The 17,156-nt window shown below is 39.8% G+C and overlaps 1 protein-coding gene across 4 annotated transcripts in view; it reads right to left on the minus strand.

The window, feature by feature from the left end:
- Positions 1–11,209: 11,209 nt before the first annotated feature.
- The window catches only part of lpp (LIM domain containing preferred translocation partner in lipoma), a 141,350-nt gene continuing 135,403 nt past the window's right edge, over positions 11,210–17,156 (minus strand). For all 4 annotated transcript variants that reach the window (XM_056377608.1, XM_056377604.1, XM_056377605.1 and 1 more), the window contains 2 exons: positions 15,799–15,919; positions 11,210–14,311 (listed from right to left, as the gene is read on the minus strand). In XM_056377608.1, the coding sequence (XP_056233583.1) occupies positions 14,183–14,311; positions 15,799–15,919 (250 nt within the window). In that variant the 3' untranslated portion in view covers positions 11,210–14,182. The remainder of the gene's footprint in view (positions 14,312–15,798; positions 15,920–17,156) is intronic.

Raw genomic sequence — 17,156 nt, forward strand, 5'->3', positions numbered from 1 at the left:
ACACACAACCTGTGACATTCAGCTGTTTACACACAAATGTCGAAGTGGTAATCCACAAAATCCCCCACAAATCCCCTTAATCACAGCTGGTTGAGCCCGAACAAAACACCGTTAGTCTAAATCACTCACTCAGGAGCGTTTGATAAACCGGAGACCTCAGCCTGAGAGAAGAAGTGGGAGGACGGCCAGAGCAGGTTAAATTGACGGCTTAAATCTGTCACACTGAGCTGAATCATCAGTGTACAGTAGCAGGACATCCAAGATGTACACTGACAGACAATCAAATTACCAAATTATCATGTTGTGCTGGCCTTAATCTTATTTAAGTTGGACAAAATGATGATGTGATGTATGTAGACAGGTGATATAAATAAACATGAATGTAGCAACTGGGAAGGAGTGTGGAGATGAGAAAGAATGCAGGGTTTGACCTTTTCTCTCTAGCTTTTTTAAATTCTTTGCTATTTAATATTTCACTTTTAGTGTTTTCAAATGAGAGCAACCTTCCAGAAACACCGTTATCCACCTGTTTAAAGCTTTAATATGTCATTTTTCTTCATTATAATGACTACAACTACTACAGACCTATGTTAAATAATTTATTGAGTTGTGTACTTACATTATCTCAAATGTTTTCAGCAATATTCAAAACTAGAGAAGCATCAGTAAATCACAGATTTTTAACATGAATCTACTTTATTCTGTATTTCTACTGGTGTTTTAGTAGTTGCTGAGATATTTCACTACAAAACCAAACATTTCAGCAGGTAAAGTCAGGAAAAGGGTGAAGGCTTCATCCTTTGTGGACCATGAATATTTGTATCATGTTTGATGGTCAATCCATCAAATAGTTTAGATATCACAGTCTGTACCACAGGGCTAAGAACTTAATATGAAGACAAAGTGGAAACTTGTTCATTTAAGTTTTGCATCCAACCAAGAAAAAATGTTGAATAATGCATCGAGCCGGCCACCAGACTAAGCAACACATGGCATAAGGCTATTAACATCAGTTTAACAATACCACAGAAAGAAGGCACAGAGAAAAGCATGAGAACTTTATGACAGAGCGGAGGTGCACAAGTTCAGGCATCTGAAGTCTCTTCTCCAGTAATTCAAGCCAAAGAGGCGGAGTTGGATGAGTTTGGAGTGTCTGAGCAAAACAGTGATGGGGGAGGGAGGGGCGACAAGATGATGTGAATAATTTATCACTGATGTTTCCACTGCCTTTGTTCTAGGTCCAAAGGATCCGGGTTTTAAGTTTTAATAGCATCTGTGGCTGGATTTATTATGTGTGATCAAATAATTCTCAGTCCTGGGATTATAAAATAAGTATTCTTTCCTTCTTTTTCTTTTTTTTTTTTCTTGCATTGTAAGTTATTGAGGCCACATGGGTATACAGCCTGTATCTCCCTACCCTTCACCCTCTGATTTTAATTTTGCAAAACATACAGATGTGTTTCAATGACTACGCGCTCATCAAAGCTGTTCAATCATTCATTGATTTAAACATTTACGTTGGCAAAAGTTCCCATTATTAAGCCTAACTGGAAACAACAGATGGATCCAGTAAGACAGTAAGTCATACTTGTTAATTCTTAATCTGCCTGTGTAACCATCCTGCAAGATTCCTTTGTTGAATGTGGTATGGTGAAAGAAGTCCAAGCAAGTTATGCTAATCCACCCTTATGCAATCTTCATGCACTGTTTATATATATATATATATATATATATATATATTATATATATATATATATATATTGTACTTTTAAATGAAAAAAAAAAAAGTGGTGGAAATGGCAGCTGCACAAGTTTATACTACAAAGATAGAAAAGGTTTTTCTACAGTTCAAAGAAAAAAGACATGAGCTTGGGAGCTGGCATTTGAGATAATTTTGGAAATTGATGTTATCTTGTTAAAGTGTAATTATCACATGGGTGATATGATAAGAGAGAAATTCAAATGCAAAAACAAAGCTGAAGTGATCAAGAGCCGTCTCATTTTATCATCTGGTGTTACCAGTTGAACTCTGTGATGTCTGGAGTTTTCCGACACTATTTGCATTCTGCGCTTCTGAGAGAATTCAGGCACCTCAAACGCACATTTATTAAAAGCTTATGAGCTAAGAGAAAGATTGCTAGATGGATGTACATAGGCTTCAGTGGAAGGCTAACTTCTGAGGCTAAATTTCAATTATGCGACCTCAACTGAAGAAGAAAAAAATAAAAAAAAGGAAAATGAAAAAACTTGATCAAAATTGCCTAATTTCCAGAGAAGTATTGAGCTTTGACATCATCACAAAGGCCCAGTTTACATGAATAAACATGAGTCCTTAACATGCTGTTCTGTAAAACATGCTGCACTTGCGTCTTATAGTGATTCTCATATAGAAGTGCTTCTTCTAACCCTGGTTGTATGTCTGCAGTTTGTGGAGAAGCTCAACTAATTTAGAAAAAAAGAAGAGATTTGAAATATATATCAAACGCTGTATACGAGGAAAGTTACCATCGAAATTTAACAGTGTTCTGATCTTAAGTAAACGTATTGTCAAAATAACTAATAGGTTTCCAGCTGCAACTGGCAAAGTGCTCAGTAAAAACACCCATCAGAAATTCTGAATTAGAAATAATTAGATTTATAAAATGCTGAGATAATTACCTAAACATGTAAAAAAAAATAATGAAATGATGATGATTATAAAATAATGATAAAAGTATGAATAGAAATGTCAAAAAATGCCATAATTAATGAAAGTAAAATTTAATTTAATTTACATTTAAATTTAATGGATAAACACTTAAGATAATTAGCTGTAATTAATGAATAAACAGGTGCAGATTTTGTAGTAATAGTAGGAACGCAAACTTCCCCTAATTGACGATTAATAGAAACCAACATATGTGGGTGAAGGAGTTTATCTCACGTCTAGGTCAGATAACAATAAGACCTGTACAGTATCAGATTCTTTTACACACATGAAATTGTTCTTGTTTGCACTATGATATAACACGTGCTTGTTTGTAAGCACAAAAGCAGCCTGGTTCACATGGAAACGCTCCATACCTATTAAACTCTTATCTGCAGCTGTTCAGGTATAATTGGTAATACTCAACAATCCAAGCAACTGTCAAGGTAAGAAGAAAAAAAAAAAAAGGTATTTATTTTTGCGCCCGTTGTTACAGCATTCAGATATATCCTCGACTGGCTTACTCAGTCGGCCCACTTTAGTGTGAGAATGAAAATTCACACCGAAACACAAGGTTTTGCATTAAATCCACGGACGACTCTCTGCTTCTTACCCTGAGGTCAAGAGGTGACAGCTCAAAGAGCGCCTTAAATCATGAGAACTGCTTTACCTTTCAGTGGAGCCGGAGAAACGCACCTACACTAAGTCAGTAAAGTCTGTGGATTTACCCGGATCTCAACGTTTCCCCCGTGTTGCATATAAATCAGCCATCATTTGGTTTGACTCGGTGGGTTCAGTGTGAGCCTGATAGACTGTGGCAAGAGGGGTGAGGGTGAGGGAGGAGGAGGGAGGCAGAGGGCGACCAAGCAGCACTGCATTATTGCACTTTTTATTGTATAAAAATATACAATTTGAATTAAATAAATAGTGCAGGTTCACAATTTGAAGTAATAATAAGAGCAAATCCTCAAATGCTCACAGTTACAATCAATAATCAACAACTACATTTGAAGTCAAACCTCTGATTTTACCTCTCAGTGCTGTTGACTCTGATGCTCCTTCAGAAAAACAGAGAAATCCGACTTAATGTTCCAGCCTGTAAATTTAGAAATTGGTGAGTATTTGAAACACAGAGCTTATCATCTCCAACAACAACTGGAATAAAAACAACACTCATCTTAATCAAGACAAGTATAAGTGGATAGGAACAATAACAATATATCTATTATACAGTACGTATCATATAATTAATGTAGCTCTATCAAAAGAATAATAGCTTCAGTGAAATGAGATGACCTCCGCGCTTCTGTAATCTGATTCGTTTGGAGAAGCAGCTAAAAACAATCTAACTTGATGAATATAATGCACTGCAACATCTGGCACTAAACATTTCACACATCTCAAATATAAATTAAGAGACAAAACAAATTGAAACATACAAAAAGGTGACTTTCCAAATACCTTTTGACGCTTAACTGTTACTGATAAACAGTGTCCTGGTGTGGAGTTGCACTGTACTTTATTTATGTGTAAAAGCTCCACTGGGAGTAATTATTAAAGCAGGTATATGCTGAGAAAATTAGCATCAATTTACAGCTGCTACAGCAAAGGAGGCTAGCGGAGTCACACAGCTGTAAGACAATAAGAACGTGTTTTGAATCTGATGTCTGTGGTGGATGTCAGGTCCTAAAAAATGTGGACATGTGTTATCAATTTTGAGAAGTAGTCAGGCTGTGTGAACTGATCATCACCATTGTACTTGTATTTCCTATATAACTGTGCCAATAGCAACTGGAAGCTAAGAGACAAAACCAGAAATGGAAGAAACAAATAAATGTACAGTTCACGTGGTACATACATTTGTGATTCACACGTTTTTGTTTTTGTTTTACTTATTGACGCCTGAAGACAGCGTCGCTCGGCTGAAACAGAAAAACAGAACTGACTGTAATCTGACAGAGTCGATTGTTATTTCTACTGGACTCTGCCCATTGTCTCTTCCTGTGTGTGTCGGAGCATGTGAATCACAATATGGGGACAGTTTTCTCTGTGAGCATTGTGTAACTGTAACTTAGCAACTGATACTAGATCATCTTTAATGGATCTCGGTTATGAACGGACGCCCATTGGCAAAGCACAGGAAATCAAAGAAATGTTAAGAGTGCATGTGCCTGATGTGGGAAGTTGATTTTGTTTTATTTTGTGAAAGATTTATTAATATCACAAGCAATGAAGTGCAGTAATTATCAGTACTGTAGTACCAAAAAACCAAAGTCTTTACTGTGATGATGATAATTACTGCAATTCATTTGCTGTGAGCTCAAAGTTTCCAGAAATCTGTCATGAATGTGATCTATCACTGGAAGTTTAACAGGTGTCCACACCGCAGCTCACACACCCTGCATTAAATCATGTAGTAGATAGCAGAGTCTGCTTCAGGTCATTTCCTGATAACTTACAACGTGTCACCACGTCCACCGTGGGCTCTGTGGGGGCAGTTGCTTCTTACACTTCACATTTGTACAAGCTAACCTGCTGCATGCATCAGCAGTGAGTCAGCCACCTCTAAGCTCTCTTTTGATGAATGATACTTAAGTAACAGGCTAATAACATGTAGCTCTGCTGCTTCCGGCACCAGCCATACATTATCCCAACCACGGTCTGCAGTCCAGGTGCTGCGCCTTCATTTCAACGTATTACTTCAAAGAAAACAGTTTGCAGTTTGTATTTTCAGCTTTACAAGCACAAACCATGTCGCTAACAAACTGTTACAGTCACTGCACTGGGTTTTATTCCACAGCTTCTCACCACCATGTCGAGTGTGATGGTCCGATGCTGAATCTTTCAGCAAAATCATGCTCCTCAGCTGAAAGGAAACTTCCCCAGTAATTCTGCAAGAAATCATTGCATCCTGTGTGTTTTCTTTTCACTTGGTTTAAAAGCGGGAAGCTGCCACACGAGGATAACATTTATTATTATACAGAAAAAGCCTGGAAATATGTCAAAAAAAAAAAAAAAAAGAAGCACATTTGAAAGATGCACTGTAAGAGGAACATAATGGCCACTTCTTAAACAGAGCCTGGTGGTATGGCGGGGTAGAAAGCCCTCGTCACACAAGTTAGTGTAGAGGTGAACAGTCCACAGCTTAGAAATGCTAGCATACTCAATGTGACAATGCTAACATGTTGATGTTTAGCACAGAATAATTAGCATGTGTCTTAGTTTAGAAAGTTAGCATGCTAATGTTTGCTAATTTGCTATCTTTAGAGCCTCACCGGTAGCGTGACTAAAAAACTACGCTGCTCTTATGTTGTTTGTTCCTGGCTAGAAGACCCATTGGAAGTGACGAAAATGCGTAACACCACACTGTGTCAGCGCTCGCAAGCTAGGAGCTAGCTAGCTTTTTTTTGGCTAATGGTACTTTATTGAACATTTTAATACTAAATAAAATAATTCGTAATTTTTGGATTTAAATGTGGACACTGGAGTCGTACTAACATCAGGTGGAAATGTAGTCAGGTTAAAATCTAGATACGATGTGGATACCAGACATTATGAGAATTTTAATGTCAGTAAATATGGAGGCAAAGATGGCCCACCCACATTGCTACGTGTAGATCCTTGCTGCTAGCATGTTTTAGTAAAAGATCATATCATTCTTTATATTGTAGGTACATTTTGCTCACGTTGGAAAATGTAACCCCATTTTTGAAGATAACATTAGCTAGGTTTTGGTGACAAGAAGTATATTTGTTTCTCACTAATTTATACATTAAGAAAAGAAAAGAAAATTGAAGTGTGTAACATTTCACTATTTTGTTGAGTAAAATCTCCATTTTGTGTCTTTTTGTTTTGTTTTGTTTTGTTTTACAGATAACATCAGTATATTGAACATTTCAATGCTAAAAAATTATGTTTGATGTGTATTATTAAATGTTAATGCATTAACAAAAAGAATAACAATGTGGAGCGTGGCAGAATATTAGAGGAACCAAATACAGTTCACATAAACCAGACTGAATGATGCTTGTGAAGAGCAGAGTGATCGCCAGAGGTAAGATTTTCATTTTACATGATTTCAGTTGTTTTTAGAAACGCTGTTGCATGGATAATGGCACTTAAAATGTTTATTGTTCATTCATGAATGAGTCATGCAACATTCAGAGTTTTGCATCAGTCTGTAATGAAGGCACATTAAAAAAAAGTTTGGCTTCTGAGCAACCTGTGACACTGTCTGCAGCTCTGATGAAGTCTGTTTCTCTTTCCTTTATAAAGGACAGACTCAGAAATGTTCTTATTTATTTGAAATTGTTTCGATGGAGGTAAAACAGTCAGTTACAGACATGTCTGGAACCCTTGAGCTCTGCAGGCACCTTGGCCAGTCCTTGGTCGCTCACAGCCAGCTGTAGAAGAAGAAAACATTATAATGGTTTCATGCAACGTGCTCAAAGTTCTACCAAGAGCAACACTGACTCAGTGATTACATCACTGCCTTTTGCCAACTCAAGGACACACAAAAATCAATGATCTTGATGCAAATGCACAGTGGGAATTCGCTTTAGAGCTAATAACATTAAGCTCAGAGCCCTGCAATGTCGGCCCACATTGTAATGTTATGTAAATCTGACCATATGACAACTTCATTTAAATTACAGTGCGCGAGATTATGCATGATAGTGGCCCATTTTGCTCCCTCGTGCTCATCTCTGATTCCCGGTAAATAATTCAGGCCATAATTCTGCGTATTAGAAGAAGACATTAAAAAAACGCCGAAGCAGGCCCCAGGAGACTCGACACTGGAATTTTATGCAGAGGAAGAAATTGGTGGGTACATGATGTTGGCTGGAGGGCCCATCACTCATCAATCTGTTTGTAAACACCAGATTTATGTGCAGTAAAGCAAGTCCTCGGCTAAACTGCTGGAGGGGCTTCTCATTCTCAGACACACACGCAGTATCGCCCGCAGCACACTGAGCAAAAAATTACTAGGAAATCTCCTGCTTTGCTGGCATGTCAGAGTCTTCAGTTTACCAGCAGAGGACTAAAGGGGATGAATACATTCTTAATAGTTCACAGTTCACGTCAGAGGCTGGAGAGCAATAAGCTGCTGATATGACCACTGTATTTACTGTAAGCATCAGGGCTGGCTGGGGATAAATATTTATATTTATAGTCTGTTTTGGATTCAGGAGAAACCCTGCTCCTGCTTTGTTTGCTTCTTTGTTTCTGACATTTAAATGGACATGGCACTTTTCTACCTTTGTCCATGGAGATCTCCTTCTCCTGCTCTTACATTTCAGACTGCTGTTTCAATTTAGCCATCTGCAGGAAGGAAATGAAATGCTCAGTCACTTACTGCTGATATGTGGCACACAAGTAAAGATGACAAATGGAAAGGATTAAATCAAGCGGGTCGTGGAAAGGCGACAGTAAAAAAAAAAAAAAAAAAAAAAAAAAAAAAAGTCTTTAAATTATTCTAACAACTCCATCAAGCTGATCCCAGCAGTAAGTATACTTCATAGTTGAGTGCATTTGCTGATCGTTGCCACAAAAAAAAAAAGAGGGAGAGAAAAAAAAAGCGGAGACTGCACACTGTATCTCAGTGTAATTAAACCGTTGTCCCAGATGTGCACTCAAAAGACTATTGCGAGTCTAAGATTTCTATTAAGCAGGTGATTCCAATTCGTCTAGAGAGCATGAGACAGGAGGAAATGAATCTGAGCTGTGTAAGCACGGGGCATTTGCTGCCAATGAAGGGCTTTTAAATGACTCCTGAAGAGAGTGAAGTAGCACTGGGTTATACTTGTTGGGAACAAATCCCTTTTCATCTGCAGGTACGCTGCTCGGGAGGTCACCGGGAGGTCTGAGCGGAGCACCAGGAGAAGACGGAGAGAAAGAGCTCATTACCTGTGAGATCCAATGGACCAGGAGCCAAAGGGCAAGTGTTAACCAGCGGCAGGGGGGAGGGGGCTTTCGCCTGAGGAGATTTTTTAATATTTTCTCATGTCGTTCGACAAAACGCTGCAAAAGACTAAAAGCAAACGCAGATGCAGAGACGTGATGCTATTGCAAAAGCTTTTATTGAAGAAGGAAAAAAAACAAAAAAAACAACAGTTGACTACATGCCCCTTCCAATGATCAAGAACAGATGAGATGCTTAACTCTAACAACAGAGGGTCAAGCTCTCTTAAGGCGAGTTTCACATTCAGCACCATTTAACACTCCGCTGCTGCAGCCTTAAGCACCACACCTGATGGAAACACCTACTGTATGGATTTAGACTTGGCCCAAACAAAAGGGATCCTGTTTATTTACTTTGGCAAAAACAAGTAAACAAGGTGAAAAATCTTTGAGGGAGGCACGGCGAAACATGAAACACACAGGAACAGTTTAGTGATTCAATACTGCTCAGCCAAAGGCACTTTTACAAACATGGGTAGAACAAAGACGCTAGACAACACAAATGCACTGAACACACACACACACACACACACACACACACACACACACAAAAAAAAAAAAAAATCAATCATCAATGTTTTTTGTTTCTTTATATTTGTAGCATCAAACTTTTGATAAGATTCATGTCAGATGTGTGATGTGTCCGTACAAAGAGCACTGACAGGAGTTTAACACAGCTTTAATGGCACATTGACAAACTGCAGCAGAGATTAAACTCCGTGCTCATCAACCAGACCAGGGTACGCTTTGTAAAAAAAACAAATAAAAAAAACAAAAAAAAACATGCTAATAGGCAAATTATAAAATACTAAAATATTTAATTTAACACTTCAGAATTAGTATAAATTTCTTGACCATTTCCTGCGGAGCTTGCAGCCCTTAGTTTAAAAGCTACTCTCTAAAACATCTGGCTTTAACCTGCATTACTGTAGCCACATGTGAGCAGTGGAACAGGCTGTAAACACAACACTGACACATTGTCACCTCATAAAGTTGGTTTTGGGAACTAAAGCTGCTTCCTGTGACTGAAAACAAGAATGAGTAGATCGGTGAGTGTGGACCAAATCATTAAAGTTGCAGAAGCTGAAAGACTCTAAAGATGGTGGAAGTGGAACTGAAAAATCAGGTGATAATTCTGACGTGGGATCAGCTTTCACATTACACTTTGGTTTTTAACGCTTTGTTGATATAAAAATATTGATTAGCGCAGCTTTATTATGTTCGTTTTTTTATTAACCGCATTAAATTCCCTTTGCCAAACTGTAGCATTGAAAACTGGCATCCTCTCAAACAAGCACAAAGTTTGACCGTGTGCTGCAAACAACATTTCTAACCGACGCCCGTATTATCTGCCTCATTTCTGATTTAACAGTCAGACGCAACTACACACTTTCTACATCTGTGCATAGATGTCGATGAAGATGACTGTATGCCTCCTCAGCACAGCAACTGCTGCTACAGTATTGCGATCATGTGTGTTTTCCTGTGCAGAGGGAGAGAAAGAGAACCAGATCTGAATAATGGATCCCGGTGTGGCTTCAGTAAACGTGGAGTCTGCTGTAGAAAGCCGGGGCTCAGAGGTGCAACTGACCAGCTACAGAACCTCGACTTTACCTGATACCTGAATAAGAATTTTAAATGAGCATCACTGTTTTTTTTTTAATTCATCGACTGCAGGGATGAAAGCTTGTTTCCTCTGCCTCCTAACATCACTTCGACATCTTCATTTGTGTTTTCCTCACCAGAAGTAAAACTCTCGCCGCGTCTTTAACGCCGCTGTCAGATTATCCGAGCGGGTCCGAATGCCCTGCGTCGACCTTTAACACGCTGCCAACGCGGGATGCTACGGCGAGCTGAAACCTAGCAACGTTAGTGACGTAACGGTGTATGGAGTGTGTATTTTCTTTTATCCTCTGTTGCCTAACAACCGGTGGTAATCAGATGTCTCACTGAGGAGTCAAGTGGCCAAAGTAAGTATGGATGTAATGCAGCTGGTGTGAGTGTTTTTTTATTCTGCAGAGCAGAGAGACGACACAGAACAAGTGTCTTTTGTAACTCGAGAGAAATCCAGACTCAAATATCGAATAAAACTATAAATCTATAAATAGACTTTTCTAACAAGTTTGAGCTTTGTGACACTGTTGAGATACTTCAACATGTCTTTAAGACACATTACAGTTTCTTTCTCAAGCCCTGCACTCGTCCGATATGATTTTCTTAAGCTGCAAAAGTCTCGTTGTCTCTTAGATTTTTTCTCTGTGACCGGTGAACTGTCTGGCTAAATATGTGCTTCAAATATTGATGAAAACATTCCTCGGGATATGGAGTTTAGGTTGACTAACCTTCTGCAGGACCAGCATTCACTCACTTCCTGCTCGAGGCGTGTGAGGCTGGTTCTGTCTGTAACCAAATAAAAAGTGTCCAACCACCTTCTCACCTTCAGCTCAAACACAGCCGGAGTTTTTTTTTACCGTGTATTTAGAAAAACATTAAATGCTCCTGTAGATTTGAAATGGTCGACAGTTTTCTCTGTTTAATGTAGAAAACGTGTCGTAGTTGAGGTCTGATTAATGTCAATCACTGTTCATTTATTAATGGGCTTATTAGCACAGTTATTTACAATGCGTTACCCTGGTTAAAACATTGCCACAGTCAAATTGATCCAACAAGGCTGCCGTAACCAGATAGTGATTACAACACACAGTATATATATATATATAAAAAGAGATTTTCTTGTTTGTATAATCACTTTGTTATGGCAGTAAACACAACTACTTAATGTGTGAGGAAAACAGGAAGTACAGAGAGTTCTCGGAAAAGTATAATTATAAGGTTCATAAAGTATAAATCCACATGCACTAGAGATGTGTAATCAAGGTTTGGGAAATACTCCCGTCTCGTTTTATGTGGTCGACTGCAAACCACAACACTAATAGACCGGAAACGGGCACTTATGAATTACACTGTCTTTGTTGTTCGGAGGTACCCTGTGGAGTTTTACTTGTAAACAAATGTAAGTTATTTTTCTCATCAAAATGTATTGTGTATATCTAACAAACTCTCCGAATTCATTTCCTTTCTTGTTTGAAATATTTCAGTTGTGCGATGTTTACATCACCGCTCTTCCTTCTGCAGGTGCACGGATTCATTTCTTTGCATGTTAATCAGTGGAATAGTACGAAACCAGCTGTGAAAAATCACATGACCCGGGTGCTTTTTGGCGTCTACAGCGATGGACAATGGGTCCTTGGATGCTGGACGTTTTAAAGGTCCCCCCACCCCTCCTGCATATAGGAGGAAGACCCCCACAGTGAAAGAGGAACTAAACCTCTTTGTTTTGTGTCTCTTTGTAGTGATGTTGCTACGTACAACTGATCGCCTCCTTCCATCTGGTTGGGAGGCGGCGTCAGTACGGCGGCCTCGGAGAGCTCAACGCTCTGCAGCTGAAGAAAACACATGCAAATATATCAACGCGCTGCAAATTCAAAAAAAAAAAAAAAAAAGTTGCAGTGCGTTGAGCTCTCCGGGCCACCGTACATCAGGGATTCAAACAAGAAATGGGCAAGCTCATGAAAACACTGCTGCATAGCGCTTTTAGTGGTCAAAGTACATTTGTGTACATTTAACTCAACATCATCAAATGTCTTCCTACTTGTTACTGCGGCAGTCATTATATTAAAGTAACTATCAAATCAAGCGGTCAAACTACTGGTCCGTCACCCTTAGTGGAACACATAATAATATCAGTCATATATTTGGGAAACTCTCCAGGTCCCTTCTTTGCCCGTCAACTTTAAACAAACACTAAATATAAAAGACGAGAGTCAATGGAACAATCAATACTGACATACAGCACAGTGACACACAAAGTCACACAGTACCAACAGCATAGTTTGGATTAAAGGATTACTATAAGGACACTTATGCTTGCATCTGTACAGGTAAAATATTTCCTTATTTATAAAATTCCTTATAAAGTGTCAATGCAATTAACATTAAAAATTGCATAGCCATGTCATATTCATTATCCCTGCCAGACTGCTTAGAGTACAATCACCTATTTGATCCATGGCATGGTGAATGAGGATATCTATCTGCTTCGAAACTTTATGATTAAACTCAAACATAAGGCCGTATGTGTTCGTATGAGTGGAGTGTGATGATTGGACTGTTCAGGCCAACAGAAAAATAATCTACTGTATTCATCAAAGCAAATTCTATAGGAAAGTATACGAGAAAATATGGTGTTGAAAAAAGGGGAATTGTGTTCAACAGCTGCCTCTTGCAAATTTTTGTTCTTGACACTGAAAACGGCTCCTGTGTTTCTAATCAATACGCTGAAGGTAATGTTTAATATAGTTGCATACAAACTAAGTACACAGGAAATATGGCAGTTTAAATTCAACTCTTTGGTGTTCAATCAGGGCAGAACTGTTTTGTAATAATGATCTCGAGTGTGTTATTTCATCCCTCTGTGTGAACCGTCGGTGGATTTGCACCATAATAAAGATGAAAGAATAAAACGAACGCTCCAAACAATTTACAGTTTGCTCATGGTTTTTTTTTTTTTTTTCTCTAAACACTGCTAAAGCCACAGTCATACAACACGTGCGTCCGCGGCGTCTACACCTGCGGGGCAGATGTGTCGAACACTTTGCATGTTCTGCTGGAGTCGGTTCTCACAAACAACCAGTCAGCGAGGAACATCTGAGCTGTGCATGCACACACGCGTGGCTGAAACATACAGGGTGAACATAATAATGATATGAAATAATAACGATATGTGGATGATGTATCCTGTAACTGGTGGATTTTGAGTGATTTTAAGCAACAGTTTAACAATCTGGGAAATTTGATTTTTGAGAATTGGATGAGACGATTGATGCCACTTTTACGGTACGGTAGCTTAGCATAAAGAAAACGGGGACATTAGCTAGCCTGGCTCTGTCAGTAGCTCCAAAGCTCAACAAATAATGTAATAATATAATTTTTTGAAAACATAAGTCGTAAAAAAAGACGTAGTTATGTGGTGGATTTTTTTTACACTTTGGACAGAGTCAGGCTGTTTCTGTTTTTTGTTGTTAAAGCTAAGCTAACCACCCGGCGACTGTAGCTTCATACTTAGCGTACAGGCATCAATCTTCTCGTCTCGCTCTCGCCAAGAAAGTGTGTCAACGTATTTCCCAAAATGTGGAACTGTTCCTTTAACAGCAACACAGTTAAAAAAAACAACAACAACAAAAACACTTCTTCTTCTTCTGTGATTGTACCGAGTCGATAGATAATGTCTGCAGGTGAACACGTGATGCTATTTCTTGTTACTGAAGGTGAATATATATATAATTATATATATATATATATATATATATATAGAGGGATATATATGTGTATGCTGAGGAATGCAAGCGTGTGTGGATGGGTATGTTTGCGAGAGAGAGAGAGAGAGAGAGAGAGAGAGAGAGAGAATGAAAGAGGGAGAGAGAGAGAGAGAGGGCGTTGGATTATCACAGTGGAGGTGACCGGGCGGCGGCTTGTTCAGAGGTCAGTGGTGGCCTTGGCGGTGAGGGCCTGGATGCGGCTGGTGTTACAGTTTTTGCAGAGGACGTGTCCGTCCAGAGGGTAGCAGCCCTGGTTGTCCCCCTCTGAGAGCAGGGAGCCACAGTCCTGCAGGACACAGATACTCCCGTCAGTCCGTAAACAGAGACATTAGCCACGCTCGGCGATCACACACACTCGCTGTGCGCACGCCCCAAAATGAGACACTTAACAGCTGTTTGAAAACCATCAGCCTGCGTCAAGTTACAGTCGCTCTCTGCAGCAAAACCACAAGTTACATTTCCTATGAGCTGATGAGGTGATTATAGTTGGTCATGTGTCATCATTAAGTTCCATTCCTCCTTTTCATTTTAAAACAAAAATATTTCATCTCCCGTCTCCATGGACACGATATCCGTGGATTCGATTTGTTTTTCTTCTGTTTTTAATGATTTTGTTGTCACAGGTATCAACAGATATAGACAGATAGATTCAGATTTGATTCCCTTACTTTTCCTCCAGCTCCACCACGAGCGTGACATTAATGTCTCAACCACTTGTTGGACGGTTTGCTGTGAGATTTAATAAAGTCATTCATGTTCCCCTCAGGATGAACTAGCGCCACCATCAGGGCAAAAGTCTCCTGCTTCCTTGTTATTTTCCACGTCGTAGTTTCTAAGGCAAGTGTCTGATTGATTCAGTCTATATTGACTCTCACTCATGCAGATCACAAATACCGCAGTGATGAGTTTGTGTCTTTATATATAGCTCGGTCTCCCCTGATGAAGGTCTCTCTCACATGGAGACGCCGCCCTGTTGTGCGGATGTTCTGTCTGACTCCTGCCCTCAGTTTTTGGATCTAACACCTGTAAACACACGTTACAGGTTTTACAGGTGTTTGAATCATTTTTTGGCCTTTTTGTTTTTGTTTCTTAGAGCTCTGAACACACACACAGAAACACAGACACACACACACACCCATTGCTTTGGCATTATTTTCTCATTGTCTGTGACACCGGGTTACACTTTCACCATCTCTCTCTCTCTCTCTCACTCTCTCTCTCACACACACACACACACACACACACACACACACACACACACACACACACACACACACACACACACACGCACACACACAGAATTGCAGCTCCACCTACTCATGTCTCCCTGGTGACAAAATTCTTCTCTTGTTGAGCCCCTTCAGCTGAACTAATCTGCTTTGCTTTCATTTGACCTTTATGTCTGCCAAACGCTGCGTGTTCTCACACTGGCACGGTTCTTTGACAATGTGACGCGTTACCTCTCCGTTAGCCGGGCACGTAATGTCTCAGCGCAGCTTATCAGCCAGCGAGTGGCGGCTGACTGATTGGTTACTATGTAAGTCCATGAACTTTGCAGAGGGGAGAGATGGAAAGCTATTTTGAAGCGAGTAAGAGAGGGATGATTCACTCGTCTCGCTAAAAAGGTGAGTCGAGGGACGGGCATGTGTGTTATGCTTTACACTTTCACGCCATAATGACTATCACCTGCAGCTGTGCAGCACGGTACGTAACCGCTGCTGCTAATTATGTGGAGCTCAGATACCAGCAGAGATAAACACACAGACCACATACCTCACAGCGGTAGCACTGCACGTGGAAGTCGCGGTCCAGGGCCACAATGCGGACGGTCTCCTCCTGGCCCGGCGCCGGCATTATTGGCTCAGAGCACACACAGCAGCGTGGAGCAAACTTCCTGTGAGAGACAACCAAGAGCAGCAGACAGGAGCTCAGAACAACGACAGCGATGAGACTTCACGTTGACCTTCTGTGACACAATTTCAAACAAGCGTCGGTCGGTGAGAAGTTTAGTGAAATCCATACTGTTTGTCGACTGGCTGTAACTAGTTCAACCAAAAAAGGTTTTTCTTGCTTTATTTTATTTCAATAATTTTTAGAGGCCTAAAATTATAAGATGATCCAGTGTTAAAACAGTCCTCAGGACCCCTGAGTTTTCACTTGTGAGCCCTCGCATGCGGCCGAACCCCAAGTCAGGGAACCGCTGGACTGACTGATCTAGTTTCAGTTCTTCACACAAGAGTAAATATAGGATTTATTATAAAGAACAACTGTGGTAACACATCATGAAAAAAATGCTTAAACTGCATTTTCCCTCCCTTGGTTTAAGTATTTTAAAGCTCAGATATTGAGGTGGCACTAAAAAGTTAAATTTGCTCTTCTCTGAAATATTTCACGTAAATGGAAGATTTGAGGATTATTCGGTGCTTGAGAATCAGGAAGTGAGGGGACTTCATGGCTTTGGGGAAACACGGACGTACAGGCTTAGCCAGAAATAAACAACAAAGAACAAACAAAACAAGCTCTGGTCCGGGACGTGACTATTCCTCGACACAGAAGGGCCGCATCGCCGAGGTCACACTTGTCATGTGGAATTAAACAACGGCCCACTGCAGCTACTCCGCAAAGCAAAAGCTGTGCACTCACACCAAGAGACAGCTGTTTACTTCTGTTTCCCTTCTGGTCACTGAGTAAAGGAACATTTCTGGTAAGGTAGCCGTTATGCAATCAGAGAGTGACACAATAACAGGAATTTACTATTAAATTCACGTCCACAGCTGCATCTCATAAGATCACTGGGCTTGTGAAACTGTTTGCAGGATTTCCCGAAAAGGAACCACTAAGATCTTGTACTGGTAAGACTTAAATATAGATGAATCTGTACAGTGAGTTAAGGATTTTAAAGCAGCATAGCTTGATTTTTTTTGTGCATTTTTTTTGTTAAACACCACATATTATCACCTCATTAAGTTGTGTTGTGAGCCTCGCTACACATCTAGCAGACACGGAGCAACATTAGCATTATTTGTCATGTTTTCTGGTGTAAGTGTAATTTTAATTCTCATTTCAGCTCCATTACGAGATAAAGAAAATCTGTCTCTCAAGCTGTTAAACGCTCTGCAGTGATCAACAGC

The sequence above is a fragment of the Seriola aureovittata genome, chromosome 6 (assembly GCF_021018895.1).
Source record: "Seriola aureovittata isolate HTS-2021-v1 ecotype China chromosome 6, ASM2101889v1, whole genome shotgun sequence".
Lineage (NCBI taxonomy): Eukaryota > Metazoa > Chordata > Actinopteri > Carangiformes > Carangidae > Seriola > Seriola aureovittata.